The sequence below is a fragment of the Mus caroli genome, chromosome 19 (assembly GCF_900094665.2).
Source record: "Mus caroli chromosome 19, CAROLI_EIJ_v1.1, whole genome shotgun sequence".
NCBI classification, from domain to species: domain Eukaryota; kingdom Metazoa; phylum Chordata; class Mammalia; order Rodentia; family Muridae; genus Mus; species Mus caroli.
This window is the reverse complement of record NC_034588.1, coordinates 37,714,669-37,736,149: the sequence shown is the minus strand read 5'-3', so window position 1 is coordinate 37,736,149 and position 21,481 is coordinate 37,714,669. Positions and strand designations below refer to the sequence as shown.

Here is a 21,481-nt window from a genome sequence, read left to right as displayed (position 1 = left end):
CCACAGTTGTCCCTCAGTCGTCCCATAGTTATCCCTCAGTCGTCTAGCAGTCATCCATCAGTCATTCCTCAGTCATCCCATAGTCACCCCTCAGTAATCCCACAGTCATCCCACAGTCGTCTAGCAGTCATCACGGTAGCAACAGATGATCACCTTCTTCCTGCAAAGTGGTAAGAATGTTTATATATGAGCCACACACATCCCCACAGACTTTCAGTCACTCCTAGATTAATTACTTAATACTATATAAGTGCATGTAGTGTTGTCATAATGTAGTATTTAGAGACTGACGATAGGAGGTGCCTATGAATACTCAGTATAGGTGTGGGTCTTTCTTTCTTTCTTTCTTTCTTTCTTTCTTCCTTTCTTTCTTTCTTCCTATCTTTCTTTCTTTCTTCTTAAAGTATTTTTTTCCTATCTGAGGTCAGTGAAACCTATGAATTCAGAACCCAAGGTCATGGCCAGTTTAAACTCCTTTTGGTTCTAGGTAGCCTGGAATGGAACTCATGCCTCAGCCTCCTGAATGGCTGAGGTGAGAAGTGTGAGCCACCATGGTTGGTTCTGACTTACAGTCTTACTCTGTAGACTCAACATTTTGACTCCCAGAAGTTCCATGAACTCCAGGGGTGAAAGACCACCTGAAGCACTTAGGTTCCCTGTACCTGGGTCCCACTTACCAGGCCTGACCGCAAGCCTGAGTCATGAAGTCTCTCTCCTTCCTTTGAGGTGAGCTACCAGCAGTCTGCTTGGAATTCAGACAGAACGATTGTCTGGGGGAATTATAGCCTCCCTGGAGATGAGATTTCTAAGCTCTTCACCTCCTTTCTCCTACCTCTGACCCAGAGGTTGTCTCCAAAGGACACCATTTAGATAGCAGAAAGCACTGAAGGCTGTTCAACCTACATCACAGACATTTAAGCATCTTGTGGGCATGCTGTGTGTGTACTGTGAGTACACCGGTATGCACTATCTAAGCTGTGCTCACAGCCATCTGTAAAGTGAAGCTCAGGGTCAGGGTTAGGCTGGCAGGGAAGGGAGTCAAGTGGAAGTGGGAGCCAGATGGGAAGAACTCATCTGATTTCACAATTGAGTTATTGGGGGTGGGTCCAGGGCTTCAAGGGGTGGGTCCAGGGCAGGGACACTGAATCACAGTACTTGAGGGAAGGGAAGGAGCTGGCTTGCTGGTTCCTGGGTCCCCTGCAGCGCAGTGCTTGGCTCTCAAACTGAATTCAATAAGCAATCCTGCTGCTGCTGATCATAGCCACCATTTGTCAGACACCGGAGACTTTCTATTGAATCCCTGAGACTTTCATTGAATCCCGGGTTAGCACAGACAGAAAATGGGCCATGAACTGTTAAGCACCACCCCAGGTTGTACCACCACTTCTAAAGTCTCATTTAGGCCTGTTTCACTATCGGCCCCAAATGCAGGGCCTGGGCTCCTAATGACTATCTCTGACCAGGATCCACAGGAAAACTACCTTGAAACTAGCCATGCAAAGAGGGCTCCTCTGTCATCTCTCCACTCCAGCAGATGTCTTAGCATGGGACAATGGCACAAAAACAAACATCAGTGAGTTTCCAACCTTGGCAACAGGCCTGGGGGTGGGTATTCTTTGGTCTTTCAGTGAGTCTTTAATCTTCCCCTGTTCTCCCCTCCCCAACCTCCCGGACGTCCCCCACTCCCACCCCCTGGAGCAGAGAATCGGGAAAGTATCCTGACTCTTGTCGTGTCTTCTCTTGTCTTGCTATCTCTGGAGGGGTTCTCCTGTGCACCTTCTCCTGAGAAGGACAGGGGGACATGGAATGGTCTCACAGATAAATTTGGATCTGCATCTGAAATCTAGCTTTCATTTATAAATCTCATGGCTCTGGGGTTGGCTATTTGTAGTTTGTTTTTGGGTTTGGTTTTTTTTTTTTTTTTTTTTTGGTTTTTGGTTTTTGGTTTTTCAAGACAGGGTTTCTCTGTATAGCTCTGGCTGTCCTGGAACTCACTCTGTAGAGCAGGCTGGCCTTGAATTCAGAAATTCTCCTGCCTCTGCCTCCCAAGTGCTGGGACTAAAGGCGTGTGCCACCACTGCCCAAAGATTTATTTACTTATTTTATGTGAGTACACTATAGCTGTCAGATACACCAGAAGAGGACATCAGATCCCATTACAGATGGTTGTGAGCCACCATGTGGTTGCTGGGAATTGAACTCAGGACCTCTGGAAGAGCAGTCAGTGATCTTAACCACTGAGCCATCTCTCCAGCCCCTTCTAGTTTTCACTTTATCTGGTCTTATCTCTCTGGCGCATCAGTGAGCTCAGCCCATGCTCAGCCCAGGAAGGGGAAAGCTGTCTATACTAGAAAAACTCTGGTCCAGCCTCCTCCATTCAGCCAGGCCAGTAGGTTCCCAGGAAAGAGCCCTTGGTCTCTCTACGAAATGGTGCTTGACTAGAGAGCCAGAGGGTTTTGGCTGTGGGGTTAGCTTAACTCAGCTTTGACCATTAACAACTGGCTGCCACGTGGCAGGTTTGATTTCATCCAGTGTGAGCCATTGGCCATGACCTCTGCAGGGCCCAGCTTGCCCTCATTGTCTTCCTTCTTCAAACAAGATGCATACCCATAAAGTGTTGCCTAGGACCCAAAGCTGGTCAGTCTCATGCCAGCCACGTGGTGCTGCGATGAGGTGTTACAAACTAGTGAGAATAGTAGTCACTGTACACTGATCATGTAACACATAAGATTAGCAATGCTTGGGGCTGGGGAGATGGCTCGGTGGTTAAAGCGCTTGCTTTACAAGCACAGGGACCCAAGTTTCAGATCCCCAGAACCCATACAAATGCTTGGTACGCATGACAGCCTGCCTGCAATTCCAGCCTCAGAAGGTGGAGACAAAGGGATTCCAAGAACAAACTGGCTAGTAGGACTAGCCAGATCGATGAGCTCTGGATTTGATTGAGAGAGCCTGCCTCCATGAATAAGGTGGAGAAGTAGCAGAAGATGATTTTCAACATCAACCTCAGGCTCCACATGCACGCACACATGTGCCTATACATATACAAAAATATGCACACATGTGCGTGTCACATACACACCATGCATAACAAACACACCACATACACACATCATACACACGCACAGCAGTACACACACATACATATCAAACATAACATACATACCACACACACACACACACACAGAAAAAAAACAAGCAGAAATCAATGCTAAGCCAGCCTTAAGTGGCAGGTGCCATCTGGCCTCCTTACCTGCTGCTTCCAAAAGTCTGTCACTTTATGCAAGAGCTGCTGCTCTTGGTCCTCTGTGGCTTCTGGGCTGGTAATTAGAAAGTCTACGTCATGTCCAGTCATCTTACCCCTAATTTGGGGAAAAAAAACACAAAAGGAAAATCAGTTGGACTTTTAGCCTTTCACTTAAAAACAAAACAACAAAACAAAACAAATCTCTTTGTTACTGTGTCTCAAGTGTGAGGTTTGTGGTTCAAAATACTCACAACATTTTAAAACCAGCTATTCCTGGTTGTACAACTCACTTCTTGCAAAACAAATTTGTGACAGAAAAAAAAAACAACAAAAAACTTTATCCAGAACGTGTGTGTTGTTGTATATGGATGGAAAGCAAGTAATATTACTTCTATATGCATCACATACATAGAGAAACATGTATGACAATAGGCAGCCAACCAAGAGCTTTGGTAACACCATACAAGGTAGTCTTCTTGGAACTATGGTATGGCTTAAGAGATTTCTCTTTGTCATTGTTTCTTTAAAGATGGAGTCTTATATGATGCAGACTGGCTTTGAGCACATTTTGAAGCTGAGGGTGACCCTGGATCTCTTATCTTCCTGCCTGTACTTCCCAAGTGCTGGGATTATAGGTATATATCACCATACCTGATTTACTGGATACTGGGAATCAAAGCCAGGTTTCCTTCATGCTAAGTAGTCACTCTGCTGAGTGACAGACCCAGCCCAGAAAACCTCTTTGATGCAAGTGACCAGGTAAGATCTCAGAAGGAGAGGTAGAGGGACAAGCCTCTTTCTGAAATGGAGGCATTTATATCCAACTGAAGATTTCATGTCTGAAGGCTTGTTCATTGAGCTTTCTTTGACTCAACCAGTTTCTTGAGCATCTACTTAGTGGTCAGGCTCACACCCTGGTCTCCGTGGGAACTAAGCTCCACGGGGAAAGCACACATGGTGCAGTAGGCACCTGGGAAGCACAGAAGAAAGTTCCTAGCCCAGAATAGAGCTAGAAGGAGTCGAGGAGGGCTTCCTGGAGGCGGCAGCATCTAAATTGAGTCTGAAGGAATTGTGAAGTCAGATGAGTACCAAATTCACAAAGCTGTCGAGAAAGTTTCTCCTGTGCAAAGTCACAGAGGTAAGAAACAGCTCTGTGTGCGGGGTGTCAAGCTATCTGGGGCTCTGACACGCAACACAGGCAGCAGGAGCCAAAGCTACAGACTGAGGTTGGTTCCAAGTCAGAACAGGCCTTTTGCACCATTTCAGAGGCAGGTAGAAGAGGGGTTCTAAAACAGCTACATCACTTACCTGCGGAACCCCCCAGTCATGGTGACCAAGGCACCTGGAAGAAATGTCACAACCGCCTCCTTAACTAGCAAGCTGACAGCCTCGGCTTCTGGCCTGTTCACACAGCTAACGAGGTCTTCGTAGTAGAGGAATCCTGACCAGCCAGTGGAGAGAAAGGCACACGTAAGAGGACCAGCCGCCGATAGGAGAGGATGCTGTCTCATACAGTGCATTAGGCATTGGCCAGACTCTGTACAGAGCACAGTAATCTATGGCATTGCCTTGCCCACTTGCTTGTGGGTTTTTTCATGGTTACAAAGGAGCTTTGACTTCTCATGGAGAAGTCTACAATATTCACATCAAGGGGGAAGTATTCAGATCCTTCTGGGATCTAAATTGATCCTATCTGATATTATAATGGAAATCCAACCCCGCCTCCTCCTCCTCCCCCTCCTCCTTCTCTTTCTGCTGCTGCTGCTCCTTTGAGGAAAGGCTCAGATTCTCTGAACCCCTAATTCCTCTACCTCCCAAGTGCTGAGATTCCATGTATGTAGCACTGTGTCCACTCTTCTTGACCAACAAGCTATGCCATACTATTTAAAGGGGGATAGGAAAATTCAGGACTTGGCAGAGATGGCTTCATTAGAAAAGGCAGTGGGGGGCTGGTGAGATGGCTCAGTGGGTAAGAGCACCCGACTGCTCTTCTGAAGGTCCAGAGTTCAAATCCCAGCAACCACATGGTGGCTCACAACCATCTGTAATGAGATCTGGCGCCCTCTTCTGGAGGGTCTGAAGACAGCTACAGTGTACTTACATATAATAAATAAATAAATCTTTAAAAAAAAGAAAGAAAGAAAGAAAGAAAAGGCAGTGGGAGGAAGAGGGGTGGGTCAGTGTCCAAAGCTGATGTCCTGGCCTGAGGACTATGAACCAATGACCGTTCAGAAGCAGGGTCATGAGGGAGAGCAGAGCCTTTGGCTGTCACCACAGAGCAGTGGGAGGGAGGCAGAGAGAGAAGGAGGCTTATCTCCAAGGATGGGGGTAAAGTAGTGGTGGGAAGCTGGGCATGTCTGGGAGAGTCAGAGCCTGATGACCGTCATGCTTCCATATAAGACGCTGAACTTTCATTTAAGGGACCCAAATGCCACTCGGCAAACAGGAAGGGGATGTACTTCTCTAGAGGCTGCTGATTGGCTCCTGTTTCTCACCCCAGGATGAGACACGACCAGAAAGTCACTTGGCTTGAGCACACCGTAAACAGCTACCAAGTTCAAAGTCATCTGTAATCTCTAAACGGGACAGTGGCAGAACTGTGTTTTCAGGACCAGGAAAAGATGGTGATGCTAACCCACCTATCACTTGTTACTACCAAGCCAGTTCCTGGAGGAGCTGCCATCTTCATATCCATAACTGACACGACATAAACTTCTCTTGTTCTGTTGTCAACAGTTGCCTTTTGATTGGGACATGGCTGCTGTGTGTGTGTGTGTGTGTGTGTGTGTGTGTGTGTGTGTGTGTGTGTTTGATCTAAGAAGCAACATTCTTTTAGGCGCTAATATATATAGGCATTGCCATCATCACTGGCACTTAAGTACACCTCGGGTGGTGCCAGGAAATCCCTACGCTCACTCACTGGATGATGTGCAAGAATGTGAGGTTATGACTTTTTAAGAACGTGTGGATGTCAGCCAACACCTCAACCTGCATTGCTAGCACTCAAGATGCTGAAACAGGACATCACAAGTTCAAGGCTTTCTGAGAAAGCATTCCACTGCTCCCCACTTCTGCTGTAAGTGTTAGGAGTCCTCACTATCATTCTAAACCATCTCCATGCCCTGAGGTTTCATAGTCACATACATTTCTCTTTAACGGCATCTCTAGAGCTGGTGTAAAACACCCTTACTACACTACACTTTCTGGCATCCAGAGTAGAAATATCAGATGTTTTTTCTTAGACTCTTTTATTTCCTGTGTGGCATTATATAAAGCTAATTAACAGTCACTCAGAAATCATCAAACTTGAGAGATGACTCAGTAGCTAGGAGCACTAGCTCCTCTTCCAGAGGGCCCAGGTTTGATTCCCAGCACCAACAGCAACACACAACCATCTGTAACTTCAGGTCCAAGGGAGCTTATGCCCTCTTCTGGCCTCCTTGGACATTGGACAAATGTGGTACATACACAAACATATAGACAACACCCATATACATAAACTAAAAATAAATAAAAATGTTTTTATAAAGAACTTAATGGACTTATAAGATCAATACGGGCTTTCTATAGTGTCATTGATGGGACCCCCCCCAAGATATGATTCACCTCATCTACCATTTCTTGTGATATCATTTTTGTTCAATCATTCTGTCTGTCTTTCTATTATCACTTAAACAGAAGATAGCTGTTGAATAATTGCGCATACCCAGAATCCTCTGGTAGAAGACTCTATCACTTCCATATTTAAAAAAACTTGATAGCTTCACATTTTTCATAACCCCAGAAGCTAGGGAACTATAGCAGTGACGCCCTCTTGAAGGATAATTTTACTCTATTTTTATTGTACATTAAAAGGAAACATTTAAAAATTTCACATGTTGGGCTGATGAGGTGGCTCAGCGGGTCTGACTGCGCTTTCAAAGGTCCTGAATTCAAATCCCAGCAACCACATGGTGGTCCACATGGTGGACCACTCAGCCGACCTGAGGGAGCAGAGGTACTAAATTCAATTCTGAACAACCAGATGAAGGTTCACAACTATCTGTATAGCTACAGTGTGTACTCATATACATAAATAAATAAATCTTTAAAAAATTTTTCACATGTTTAGAAGGGGCTATGAATCGCATCTCCTCATTTCTGGAAAAGGTACCAGCACTGTCCATGGAAGGCAGTGAACTAGCCCACGTGGTGGCTGTGGGGCTTGCCAGACATTCAGACGGTAGTGAGAGCTCTTCAGTCTCTGCTCTGGACTCTTGTCTCTTCCTAGGCTATAGGGCTCTGATTGGACAGACCAAGGCTGTGACTAGACTTCCTCCCCTTTCTCTTCCGTTTTCCAGCCCCTAGCGCACATTCCCAGTGTGAACCAAGCCATCAAGAGTGTACTTTGTTCAGTACTCCCCTCTGTCCTTCTTGCATGTCAGCTTACCCTTCTGTCCTTGACCCTTCATGCATGCTTCTTACACAGGGAGACAGCCAGACCCAAGGTGTGTCTGTAGGAATCAGGACAGTGCCCACTCTGCTGTAACGTCTGGATAAAGGGAACCATAGCACCCCAGGAAGAGGCCTTGTTCTCCTGTTCTCAGGGCTTTGCGGAAGCTGATCTAGTCCCTGGTTAGCTCAGGTTCACCAGTGAGGCAACGAAGGCTCAAGGTTTTAACTAGCTTACTCAAGATCACTCAGTGACAAGTGCTGGAGCCAAGATTTACCCGAGTCCCAAGTCTGGAGCAAGTCGAACTGGCTTCCATGTCACTCGACCCAGACAAGCCCAGAATGACCCGTGACTTCCCCAAGACCGTTACCTGCTTTCTGCATTTGTGTAAACCTCAGGCTTTTGTCTGACTGTATTTTGCTGAGGGTTCTGAAACCCATCCTGAACCATTTCTCAGCTGTCTTCAGTCCCACACCAAACACAGAGGTAAAGAGCTGAAAGGGAGGGAAAGGCAGGCTGTTATCCACCCAAATCATTGCTATGACAACAGAGCGACACTTTCCAAAGTCTCAGGCCAGGAACAAGAAGTATAAGCAAACCTTTGGCCCCGTTTCTCTTGAAAACATCAAGGGGATGGGGAGTGAGTGTGTGTGTGTGTGTGTACTTGTACAGACATGCATAACTGTGCATTTGGAAACCAGAAGTCAACCTCAGGCTGGGACGATTGGCCAGTGAGCTTCAGGGAGCTGCTTCTCTCTAACTCTTCAGTGCTTAGGTTTAAAAGGTGCGCTACCACACCCAGCTTTTTTGTTGGTTCTGGGACTCTTGCTCAGTTTCTCTGCACTTTAGGGAGTTCTCTCTTGAGCCGGGGATGGTAATGTTGAGAGGCTTTTTGTTTCTGAAAGATCCTTCCGTAATCAAAGTGTCACAAAACGAAACAGGTGAGAGATGGCTGGACATCGGTGTAAGAAGACAGACTGCCTGTTCTGTGTCTGTATGAGAAGCTGTCTGTCTGTCTGTCTGTCTGTCTGTCTGTCTGTCTGTCTGTCTGTCTGTCTTCAGATTTTGCAGTCTTTTACATGAAGTCCTGAACCACACCTTTGGTGGAAGGAGACTCATGAGGTAAATCTTGCTCACAGATCCTCATCAAATTCACCCCATCTACAAGTGGATAACGGCAAAGTACAACCTTCAACCCTGGTCTGTCTGTACTCTGAGCCTAGCTCCTGTTCTGGCCGTATGTTAGGCCCTGTATCAGTTATGAACTGAACGGACTGGCCAGAGTACCATAAACTCTAAGGTAAAAACAAAAGCAAATTGGAGGATGGTCAACCCTAAGTCCCAGAAATCAAGGTGCAATGAGGGATTTTCAGACAGTTTGTGCTTCAGGACCACACTTGCTCTATTTGAATCCCGTGTCCCTTTGACATTTGTAACCATGAGTGACAGATTCTTGGTAGGTGGTCTCCGTGTGATAGGTAAGTCTTGGCATGTAGTGTCTTTGTGGGGCGTGCTGGTTAGTTTTAACTGTCAACTTGACACAATTCAGAATCTCCCGGGAGAGGAGTCTTAATGAGGAATTATCCATACTACCTTGGCCTGTGGGCATGTCTGTTAGCTGATGTAGGACGCCCACTGTGGAAGGTGCCATTCCCTAAGCAAGGAGTCGTGCTTCACACAATAATGTGAGAATAAAGAAAGCTAGCTGAGAACGAGCATTTGTCCATCTCTCTCTCTCTGCTATGTCAGGGCAGCAGCGAGAGGGTGGCTGGCCAACTGAAAACCACAGAGTCCTCCCCAGAATCTTTACACAGAAACTTAACCTCAACTTTCTGCCTCCAGAACTGAGAGAAAAGAAGTTTCTATGATTAATCAGTTCACTCTGTGGCCTTTGGGTATGGCAGCCTGAGTTATATAACCATCGACAGCGACAGCAAACAACAGGATAAATAAAACAAGACACCCCCCAGTATACAAACGTACAGTCGCTTACTTTGAAGGATTTATATCGCTCATCATTTAACACAGCCTTCGCTTCAGAACTTTCTCCATCTTCAATAATTCCCTGCAAGGAGGGTTGAACAAAAGATTTTGAGTTATGTCTCTGCATAATCAAAGTGCCAGTCTCAAACCTACAGCCCCAACTACTGGTTTCTCCTGAAACTTGAGGATTTTTCCCTGGCTGATCTGGAGAAAGCAAGAATTTCCTTGTAATCTTGAAAAAAAAATATCTTGGTTTACCATAGATCCAAGAGCTTCATAACCTCTGACGAGGATACAGAAAGATAAAGATCTGAACCTAGAGACTCTAAGACAAAATATTCTCTGACAAGCATTGTTCAAATAGTCCTGATCATTTTCTTTTCAGTTGATTTCGAGTTGTGGAAACAAGAGGGCTTTTTAAACCACCAGGTTAATTGTTGGCCCACCGGAAAGCTGGTCATTATCAGGTCCTTATGAGGTCTAGTCTCTGTTGTCTTGAGCTCCGATATTTTTCTAGAAGGATGTACCTTGCATTTGGTTAAATTGAAACTTGCTACTAGATGACAACCGTGCCTTGTTGGGAAGCCCTTAAATGTTGCTAAGCATGGAACTACTGCCCAGTCTCTTCTGAGAACACAGAGATGCAGAATCAGCCCATTGAACATCACCCTGTGCTGCACAGGAAGCGCTGAGGGAGACCGAGTCTCCCACCCAGACTGGGGTGGAAGCAGAATATTCTGCTGCTCTGGAGATCTAAGGCTCAAGTCTTTCGCTGCTAGTAAAAAAATCACTGCCTGAGAAAGTCTTCCTACTGGGATCGTGTTTGGGTATGGATTTTATATGTCTATACCCATATATCTCTTTCTTGCTATATTGATCCATTTATAGATAAATAGAGGAGAGAGCCCATACTTATGTGATCTGTTCTGTCTCCCCTTCGCCTCTTTGGAGATATAGCAAATTCCACTTCTCCCTTACCTCTATGATACTCTTCACCTTGTCCCCTAGGCAAGGAATCCCCTCTGTGTCTTTCATGCTGGTGATGGGGAATGGCAGAGATTTCAGTACAGAGGACGCTCGCATGAATGCCAGGCAAGAACCTTCATTCTCTCTAAGCTCATCATTTTCAGCCAGGATATCAAGGGCATCCTAAAACAATAAAACCAGGTCAGCAGGTCTGCTCATGGGAGTCACTCGCAAGTCCCTCCTGTCCCCTTTACTAATGGATCAAGCTCCTGTACCTTTGCATCCTCCCCTGTAGGACTCTGTCACTGAACTGAAAAGATATGTATCTAATGCACTTATGAGGAAACTGAGTTCAATCATTAGACATTTAGAAACAGTTTAATGAAGTCGTGACCTGGGATCCATGGTGTCCCAGCAGTCATGACTGGGTTGGGTATAACCCTTTCCTATCTTCTGGACCAGTCTGTAGCCAGGGTTCTGTCACACTCCTGAGACTTACGGGTCTCTTAGTGTGGTCAGAAAACACAGCTGGTGTTTGTGGGATGAAGGCTGTGTTCATCACTCAGACCCATAGCCGGGGTTATTTAAGGTGAGGCATGTTGCCTTCCTTGCAGAGAACGCAGCTGTGCTTCAGTGGGTTCAGTGGCTGCCATCCGTTTCCGGCTCTTCCTCACAGATGCAGCTCGAAAGTTAAGAGATGAGAAGTCCCATGCTTGACACTCTCCTGAGTGTGTTACTCTGATGACCCCTGACCCCTGAGTAGCTGGGAGTCTATGAACAAGGAGGCCCACGTGACGAAGAACCAGAGGTCAGGTTAGGTGGGTAAGCATGCAGAAGCATTCTGAGATCTCCAGAAAATCATAATTTAACTTGTCGACTCAGGGAAAGAAGCCTCAAGCCCGCCTTTTGCCCTGGGTTTTGAGAAAACCTCATTACCGTGAAGAGTTGGTTGTAATTGTTTAATGTGGTTCTTCGCTGGCAAGCATACTGGGAGATCTTCTGCACAGCAGGTGCTGGAACATTCTGGGAACCTGGGACAGGACTCGGGGAAGAGTTTCTTTTCACCTACACGAAAGCATAAGCATCCATTTTGAATGACAGTTAATTAGCCGATAGTAAGTGTACATATAACTATAAATATTTACTCAAATATAAAGAAAACATTTAAGACAATTCATGACGATTGTCTCTGAAAGAGGACAAAATCATAGAGGACTCAAAAATGTGTCGCATACCTGTCTAGTGTATAGTCACTGACATGTATGATTGTTCTTCTTATTAGTACATATTAATTACACCAGATAATGAATTTCATTGTGACATCTTAAGTATGTGCAGGATATATATTTTGGAAATCACAAAAATGAGACTGAAGGAAAGGCCATCCAGAGACTGCCCCACCTGGGAATCCATCCCATCTACAGACACCAAACTCAGACATTATTGCTGATGTCAAGAAGTGCTTGCATGTTATAGCTGTCCCCTGAGAGGCTCTGCCAGAGCCTGACCAATACAGATACAGATGCATGCAGCCAAACAACGGACTGAGCACGGGGACCCCAATGGAGAAGTTAGGGCAAGGTCTGAAGGAACTGAAGGGATTTGCAACCCCATAGGAAGAACAACAATATCAACCAACCAAACCCCCTAAAGCTCCCAGGGACTAAACCACCAACCAAAGAGTACAAATGCGGGGGGGACCCATGGCCTCCAGCTGCATATGGAGCAGAGGATTGCCTTATTGGGCATCACTGGGAGGGAAGCCTCTTGGTCCTGTGGAGGCCCAATGACCTAGGGTGGGGTAATGCTAGGTAAAGGCACTGAGGCAGGAGTGGGTGAACAGGTAGAATAGGGGGTAGAGAATAAGGGGCTTGTGAAGGGGAAACTGGAAAGGGGGATAACATTTGAAATGTCAATAAATAAAATAACCAATAAAAATTTTTTAAAAAGAACCAGCTATTAAATTTTATTTCCTTTGTTTCCTTTATTACAGCTGATCCAGACCCTTTTCCCAGAGACTCTAGCATTATTGGTTAAAGATTTAGATTTAAGAAGTCATATTCTTTCTTTTTTTTTTCCATGAATTATCAGAATGGGAAAAAAAGAAACTCTTTACTTTTCTGAGTTTCAAGGCTGAGATTCTGAAATATCGGTGTGTGAATGTGTTCATAAAAATAGCTCTTGTTGTGGGGCTGGGAAGATGGGTCAATGGTGAAGACTGAGTGTTACTCTTGCCAAATACCTGAGTGGCTCACAACCTGCTCCAGGAGATCTGTTCTCTCTTCTGGCCTCTGTGGACACCTGCACGCATGTGCACACACATATACACAAACTCACACACACACTAAAAATTCTTTTTTTAAAAGAAAATAGTCCCATCTATTAATATGTCAGCAGTGTGCACCATTTATGCATGTTACTTCAATTTCCACAGCATCTCAGGGGGTGGGCATTATTGTTATATAAAGAGGACAAAATGGAGTCCCACCAGAGCTAAGTGAACTCCGTGAGAAAAGACTCTAATGGAGCCAAGTCTGTGGATTCTGATGCCCATGCCAGTGGCCATCCAGCAAAGGAGACACTTACAACAAGCTGATGTCTCCCCATCATCTCCACTGGCTTCCCGGCTCCCATGCATTCAATGAGCCAGGAGATGTCCAAGAGTTCGAGCTCGGAGCTGGCTTTGATGTTCTGCAGCTGGAGCCACTCCAGGACGTCTGACCCTGAGTTGTTCTCTGCCACAATGTGGGTGACCGAATCACTAGAGATGGAAGGCAGTTATCAGTAAAAGGAGCTTTCAAAATGAGACCCACTCTCCTCCCCTCGACATTGCCAAACCAGCTTTATTATAGATGGTTAGATTAAATCACTGATAAATATGATTTTATTTTTTGTTAAACTGGTCCTTAGCTACAAATAATTTTAAAAAACCGAGAATTTAGAGGCTACATCCATCCTGGTCCTGTCTCTGTTCTCATCTCTCGTACTGAGTCTACTCGATCCTGTCTCCCTGTTGTCTAATCAGAGCTGGCATTGTTTCTTTGGGTTTGTGGCTGTCACTGGCCTCCTGCAGATGATTCTCTTGGACTAAACACTTCTTCATGTTCAATCCTGAGCCTCACCAGACAGTATCACAAGGCAACTTGCTTCCTCCACTGCTGTCCACTGACAGTTCCTTATCGATGCACAGTAACAATTATCTGTCCCTGGGAACATATGGATTTGGGAACTCGGCTCCAGGTGTTTCTTCAGTATTGAAAATATCAAGAGTATGGAAGCACTGCCTTATACCAGGTACTAGTATTAAATGTTAAATACATTAAATGTACATGTCATACATTTAATTATTAGTAATGCTGTGAGACAGGGATTATCAGACCCACATAGCAATGAGGAGATAGCCCTGGGAGACATTAAAACCCTTCCCTGCTAATAACTGCAGGGTGGAAATTTGATCACAGATCTGTTTTAACCCAAAGCCCATGAGCTTGAGTAGCCATGAGTTTGCAATCTGTGACTCAGTGCTTGTTCCAGAGCAGAGGAGTTCCCTGTTTAGTCAGCTCCCTTCCACCCTCCTCACAGAAGGGTTATCTGAACGGGTGCCATATTTAAAGGCAAACCGTCCCTCCAAGGGGCAGAGATATGGATGAAGAAACTCTCTGTAACATATCTGCCCAGGAAGCCCCCTTGGGTATAATTTTTGTCTTCCTATTTTATGTTGAATGTCTGGACTACAAGACTGCAGGAAGTTAGAGCTATCCTGAATCTAAAAATAGATGCTATAGACGCACTCCAAGGTGGAAGATCTGCAGGGATGCCGCCAACTGCTCTGGGTGCTCTGGGTTTTGCCCCCCGCCCCCAATGAGTGCAGAAGCCTGAGGTCCATCTTGCAAGCAATGCTGCCTCTGCCACATTCTCACTGCCTGGCTTTGCCCTGCATCTCCTTCTCTAGTCTGCCTCTAGGTAAAGCCCTGCCTATGCTCTGACATAGGCTCTGGGGATGCTCAGGGGGTGAAGGAGCTCCTGGGATGCAATAAACAAAAATATGGGTGCATGAAAGACATGCTGTAAAGATGCTACACCACTTGAAATATGACACACTACCATGTGTGGGATGTGTGTGGGGGATGTATATAAAACTTAGTCTTCATATCAGCCATATGAGGTGGGCAACCAACATACATTTAAAAGAAATAAGTTGTAATATTCACCCTTCTGAAACACACACACACAGGTCACAATAGCCCTTTGTTTATATCATGGACACCTAAGAAGGAGGTGTGTGGTGATGTACTGGCTGGTTTTGTGTGTAAACTTGACACAAGCTGGAGTTATCACAGAGAAAGGAGCCTCCCTTGAGGAAATGCCTCCATGAGATCCAGCTGTATGGCATTTTCTCAATTAGTGATCAAGAGGGGAGGGCTCATGGTGGGTGGTGCCATCCCTGGGCTGGTGGTCTTGGGTTCTATAAGAGAGTAGGCTGAGCAAGCCAGTAAGTAACATCCCTCCATGGCCTCTGCATCAGCTCCTGCTTCCTGACCTGCTTGAGTTCCAGTCCTGACTTTCTTTGGTGATGAACAGCAATGTGGAAGTGGAAGCTGAATAAACCCTTTCTTCCCCAACTTGCTTCTTGGTCCTGATGTTTGTGCAGGAATAGAAACCCTGACTACGACAGGCGGCTATAATGATAGAGCTATAAAGAGACAGAGTCACTTTGATCCTTACATGCTACATATGCATATTCAATTATTATTCTATCCCCCCTAGGTATATGCAGTTATTATATGTTAAGTAGAATATATATGACAAGTATAATATCATGTAATCTTCAAAACATTGCTAGGATTGTCAGGTAGGGCTCAGGTGGTTTGGAAACTATGTATTACGGAATTAACTCACAAATCTTAGCTCTGAGTATTTTTCTCATTTTTTTTTTTTTGAGACAGGTTTTCTCTGTGTTTCCCTGTCTGTCCTGGAACTCACTCTGTAGACCAGGCTGGTCTCGAACTCAGAAATTCGCCTGTCTCTGCCTCCCAAGTGCTGGGATTAAAGGCGTGCACCACCACTCCTGGCTTTTCTCATCTTTCTTATATACCACTCTGCCTGTTCTTGCCTTCTCTTCCTGGCTGGCAGTGCCTCACTGCATATAATTAAAGATGCCTTCTATGAATAAGAGAGGCAGCCATCGTTACCCACTACCCTTTCCAGTGTGAGTATTATCTCTCATGGATGGTCTTGTCACCTGGGAGAGGTCATGTTGGGTATTTTGAAAACAATGACATTAGCCATATTTATACTTAAACTGAGCTGCTTAAAGAAGCTGGCTCAACCCACCCCAACCACAGCTCTGCCAGTTCTCTGAGCAACCAATGTGTTTTAGAACCCTTGAGAGCAAGGCAGCTGAGGTTGGTTCTAATCTACACACAGCAGTATTCAAAAGAGACAGCTTTCTATTCCAGCCTTGGTCAGGATCTTGCCTGATTCTTTAACTCCCTTTAATGGTATTATAAAACTTCGCATTAACTTGAAGCTCATAATTTTTGAAATAGAAAATGTGGGGTTTATTACCACAAGATCCCCCATGGGCTTTGAAGGCAAATGCTCTGAGATAATGACTTTCCAGTGAAAGTCACACTGTGAACAAGTCAAACAGTGAACAGATGGGGGAGCAGAGGCAGCCAGACTAGCGAACACACACCTGTTACAAGCTGTCTGAAAGGAATGAGTTGTTGCAGAGGCTAAAGCTACTTTTTGGTCACAGTCTGTCTAAAGTCACATGACAGTACGCAAGGCATTTACTGCTCTCTGGACCTGATCACGTGTGTGAGGTGACCAGCTCTCCCAAGCTCCTGCTGCTGTGACTTCCTTGATATGATGGACTGTAAACTGTGAGCTCTAATCCCTGTCTTCCTTAAGTTGCTTTTGCCAGTGTACTTTATCGGAGCAAGAAGAGAAACTGAGGGGCTCCGTGGAGAGTTGGCTCCGTGGTTAAGAGCACATCCTGCTCTTGCAGAGGATCCAGGTTCGATTCCTAGAGCTGATGTGTGGCATGATTCACAACCATCTGTAAACCCTGTTCCAGACCATCCAACACCCTCTACTACTATCCGAAGGCACTGTACCCATGTGGTACACATACATACATATGTACACACATACATGCATATATACATATAAACGTACATGCAGGCAGATCATTAATTGATACACGAAGATAAAAATAAATATTTTTTTAAAAAGAAAGAAAAGTAATTAAGATAATAGCACTCAAGACACAATTCATGATTTCCCTACCATAGCAAGCTCTTTGCTTGCAAGGTTCATGTCTTCTTCTATTTTGTTTTTCCAGAGCTCCACACATACTGCGCAGAGCAGGCACTCAAAGGCTTTTGTGATGGTTTCAGCTAAGACAGCATCTTCCATTGCAGGCAGCTGTGATGGACTTGGCAGGACAATGCTGTCCTCTGATGCGTTTACAACAACCTGAGCATTGTTAGCAAGCTAGCATGAAGCGCCTGGATGGTTAGAAAGATGGAACACCATCCTTCCGAGCTACGTATTCTTCTGCCTTGACTACAGTGATTTGCTTCAAGACACAGGGGAAGGTAGCAGAAGTATTTATAGAGAAGGGGAGATGACAGATGAAAGCTTTCAAGTATCGCACTCTATGGGAACTCAGGATGCAATCAGGGCATGGGAAACAGGAGCCTGTATTAGGTGAGCTGAAGTTAGCAACCTGCTCTAAAGTCTAGGATGCTGGTGACAGAATAAATTCAATATCCTGTTCTTTGATGTTCAGAACTACCCAAGGAACTTAGCATCTCTTCTCTTTCATGTTTTAGGAACCAGCATTCTATGGCACACAGAATAGCTGGGCATTAAATTCATGTTGGAGAAAACAGACTCAATCCAGAGAGTTCAGTACATGGAGGATCCTCAGGGAAGGTAGGAGCCAAGACTGAGCCTCTTAGCAGCCAAAAGTATACAGGAGCTGTGGACATTAGCCTGTTCCAGAGCTTAGCATTCTCTTTGCCTTTGAATTTTACAAGTTAAGAAAGAAGTGTAGCCATTACTGTTAGTCAGTACCATTGACATTTTTCCTTTTAATTAATCATCACTAGCAGTAATTACTATGATTGAATATGCACATTAGGATATGACATGGCGCACATGTGCAGGTCAGAAATCACCTCTGTAGAGCTGGTTTCCTTCCTCCTTTACTGGGGTTCCAAGAGTTAAATCTTAGGTGTCGGGCTTGTACAGCAAGTGACTTCAACCTGCTCAGCCATTTTGCCTGCCCTTAGAATTTTCCTCTCTCTCCCTCCCTCCCTCCCTCCCTCCCTTCCTCCCTCCCTCCCTCCCTCTTTCTTTCCTTCTTTCCTTTTTTAAAATAGCTTTTTAAAAATTATCTTCATTTTTATTTTTAACTTTTTAAAATTAAAAATTAATTTTAAGGTGTCTAACTGTTTTGCCTGGATGTAAGTCTGTGTCCCTCTTGGAGGCATCAGATCTCCTGGAACTCGAGCTGTAGATGGTCGTGAGCTGCCCTGAGGGTGCTGGAAATTAAACCTGGGTCCTCTGGGGGAGCAAGCAGTGTTCTTAACCATTGAGCCATCCCTTCAAGCCCCAAACTAAAAGACCTTTTTTTCTTTCTTAAACATTTACTTCTGGTATATGTGGAGAAGTCAGAGGATGATTCATGGGACCTGCTTCTTTCCTTTCACCATGTGCTTCCCCGAGATTGAACTCAGATCGTCAGGCTGGGCAGGAAGCCCGCGCACTCACTGAGCCATCTTGTAGGTCTGATTTCCAGCACCCATAGAGCAGCTCTCAACCATCTGCAGCTCAAATTCCAGGAGACCTGATGCCCCTGTGTGCAGCAGGCCTCCAAGAGGGACACAGACTTACATCCATGTCAAAGACCAGGTATGGAAGCACTCAGGAGACAGGCAGCAGGAACTCTGTGAGTTTGAGGCCAGCCTGGTCTACACTGTGAGTTCCAGGACAGTGAGGATATCTAGAGAGACCCTGTTTCAACAAACAAACAAAAGTATATCTGTTTAAAAAAAAAATTGGAAGACACAGAAAATCTGAGCATATACCTTCCCACACCAGATAACTGCTTATAGCATTTTCATAGACTGCCTTCCTGTCTTTGTTCTGCTTGTTTCTGTAGTCTGATCTGGTATATACAGGGAAGAAACAACCTTCTTTTGGTCTGGCTGTACAGGCCAATGATTCTAACTATTTAACCAGACTCACACTCAAACTACTACAGTGAAGTTTAACAAAGGATTCCAACATCCTTCTTCTCACCTCAACATCACATCAGACGGAACATTTGTCTGAGTGCCACTGTTAGGGAGAAAGGGGGGACGGCAGGGGGGGGGGGTGCTGTATAGAACTGCTGATCTGGAAAGAGCCAGCACCAGGAGATGAAGCCTAAAGGTTCTCCCTACAGTAATTAATGACTCTTTATCTGGGCACAGAAATTCTTTCTGTTAGTGTCGGGGCTTCTGTTTCCTGTGATTCATCTTCCTCTACAGCACACACACACACACACACACACACACACACACACACACACATTGAAAGTGTCCATGCTCTCCTCCTGAAAACTTTGCTCCATCCTGAGCACAGCAGCGGCTTCCTCACCCATTTCCTGTCTCCCCAGCAGCTGGCATAGCTCTGACTGCTGGCATCTGGGGCACCGCTCTGATTCACCTCACCAGCAAAGATACTTGCTTCACGATCATCATCACCCCTGACACTTGCCTCGGCCCATTTGCTCCATTGGTGACTCAGTCCATGGGCCTCCACCAGATGTATGGACCTTTGACCAGAGAGCTTTCTGAGTGAGTGGCACCCTGCCTGATGGCTCTCCCTTTCCTGACTGGTCCCTGTTCAGTTCCTTTACCATGAGAAGCATCTTGGTAGCTGCTAAAACTTTTGATTTCTGTTTTTAACTTTCTCTTTGAAGATGTTTTTTTCTGTTTTATCCCCCCCCCCACTTACCTATCTAATCTCTTTCTCTTTTAAAGCTAACACTGTACATAAGGCTAACAGATTATACTCAAAAAACGAGTTGAAATATTGGATTGTGTGAAAAGAACATCAAGGAATGAAGTTGAGAGTGGCTGTGATGACTTAAAACAAAAAATAGGAAACCATGTGACAAAGACTCAGAAAAAAGAAAAGCCCAGAACCTCAGGAATTTTTGATTGGGGGCATTTTAGCAAAAGATCTAAAAAGATTCCCCTCAGCTGGGCATGTGGAGTGTGAAATTCCTGAGTACTGACCTTGGAAAATGTGTCTCCTCAATGTCTCAAAGCCAGCACTTCATCAGCAAGAAACATTTGGCAATTTTCTTTTAAATTCAAAGACTTTCCAAAATCCCAAGAGTAAAAGTCAGATCGTCTCTGACACAGTATGTTCAGCACCCCTCCCAACTTGCATGGCTGAAGGCAGTGAACTGATTGGTTCCCCCCCACACACACACTCCCACCATAACCCCAACACTTCTGTCTGCAGCCATCAGGCACACCAGGACCTTTTACTGGGACTTTCTGAATCGCTTTGATTCTCTTCATTGAGTCAAGAGAGTGAACATACACAATAGTCAGCAAAACAATGATAATTGGTGCTTACTGAATGAGTCCAGATAGTAGCTTCAATCACCTCCCTGCCTAGACTCTGATCATAGCACACTGGGGTGCCATCTGTCACCCCTAGACAAACATCTTTAACCAGCATCTCTTCCTGAAGCCCACTTGGACCACTCTTTGGAAAACCATCACCAAGGCCATTAAGGTACCCATGGTGAGTCACCTCAGCCTAGTCCACCATAGACCCTTAGCAGAGCAGGTGTGTGTAAGTCAGAGCCAGACAATCAGAACACCCTCCCCGCTCCAAAGTAGCAATGTAAAAAATTGAACCCGAAGGTGTTGGTTCAGTTTGGTACAGAATGGAATCCAGTGGTTTCTATGTGGTTCTCTGACTAGTTTTCTGGTTATCACCCCTGGATACTTAATCTCAGAGTCAGTCATGGAAAGCCATATTTTTTAAAAAATATTATTTTTTGGTACCAATTAGTTTCTATATAGTCTCATTTAGTCCCCACTCATCTCCCTTAGCCAACTGACCCCTTGGGTCCCTTGGGGATGTCCTCAGGGCTCCTGCATGCTTGCAAAGTGACCAGGGCTGTCCTACCTGAGCTCATTTTCCACCCTGAACCCTTTCCTTCGGGCCAGCTCCATGAGGAAGGCTCTTCGAGTTGTTCCCATCTTCTTTTCCAAAATGAAGAGGACCAAGTCTCGAAATCGGATATCATAAGGCGTGGAAGCCACTGGGGCGCCTAGCTGCCTAGGTCTTTTCTTCCGAGGACCCAGGTGGACTGCTTGCAGTGGATCCATGGAAGCAGACAGTCTAGCTCTGTCTGTGCCATCAGGTGGTGTCTCCAGAATGAGGGCTCTGATGTCCTCTCACCAGCAGACCCATAGGTACCACCCTGGTGACAACTTCCTGCTGAAGGAATGTCTCACTCTGATCAGGTCCTTTCTCCCAAAATGGAGCTCTTGACAGAAAGAACAGTGAACTTGGGTTTTCATACACTTGATCTCTGCAGTACCTCAGAATAAACTTGGGAAGAAAGAGGGACCCCACCACTGGTTGAGTGCTGTTACTTATCTGTAGGCGTGTTCAAACCCTTTAGGTTGCATTTTAAAAGCCATTTTTTAAAAAATGTATTACATTTGCTTACTGGGCAAGGGGGTATGTGTGTGCGTGCCATGACATCAGTGTGGCAGTCAGAGGCATCTTTCCCCCTCCACCGTGTAGATCCCAGGAATCAAACT

At 45.3% G+C, this 21,481-nt stretch overlaps 1 protein-coding gene across 3 annotated transcripts in view; it reads right to left on the bottom strand.

Annotated features, from left to right (window-relative positions):
• Dntt (DNA nucleotidylexotransferase) overlaps positions 1-21,204 on the bottom strand; it is a 29,706-nt gene extending 8,502 nt beyond the window's left edge. For 2 of the 3 annotated variants that reach the window (XM_021152154.1, XM_021152155.1), the window contains exons 1-8: positions 20,838-21,204; positions 13,215-13,389; positions 11,565-11,693; positions 10,641-10,811; positions 9,673-9,744; positions 8,050-8,173; positions 4,556-4,688; positions 3,254-3,362 (exon numbers count right to left, since the gene is read on the bottom strand). In XM_021152154.1, coding sequence (XP_021007813.1) covers positions 3,254-3,362; positions 4,556-4,688; positions 8,050-8,173; positions 9,673-9,744; positions 10,641-10,811; positions 11,565-11,693; positions 13,215-13,389; positions 20,838-21,040 — 1,116 coding nt within the window. In that variant the 5' untranslated portion in view covers positions 21,041-21,204. The remainder of the gene's footprint in view (positions 1-3,253; positions 3,363-4,555; positions 4,689-8,049; positions 8,174-9,672; positions 9,745-10,640; positions 10,812-11,564; positions 11,694-13,214; positions 13,390-20,837) is intronic. The other variant, XM_021152156.1, reaches the window with a different exon arrangement.
• Positions 21,205-21,481: the final 277 nt, after the last annotated feature.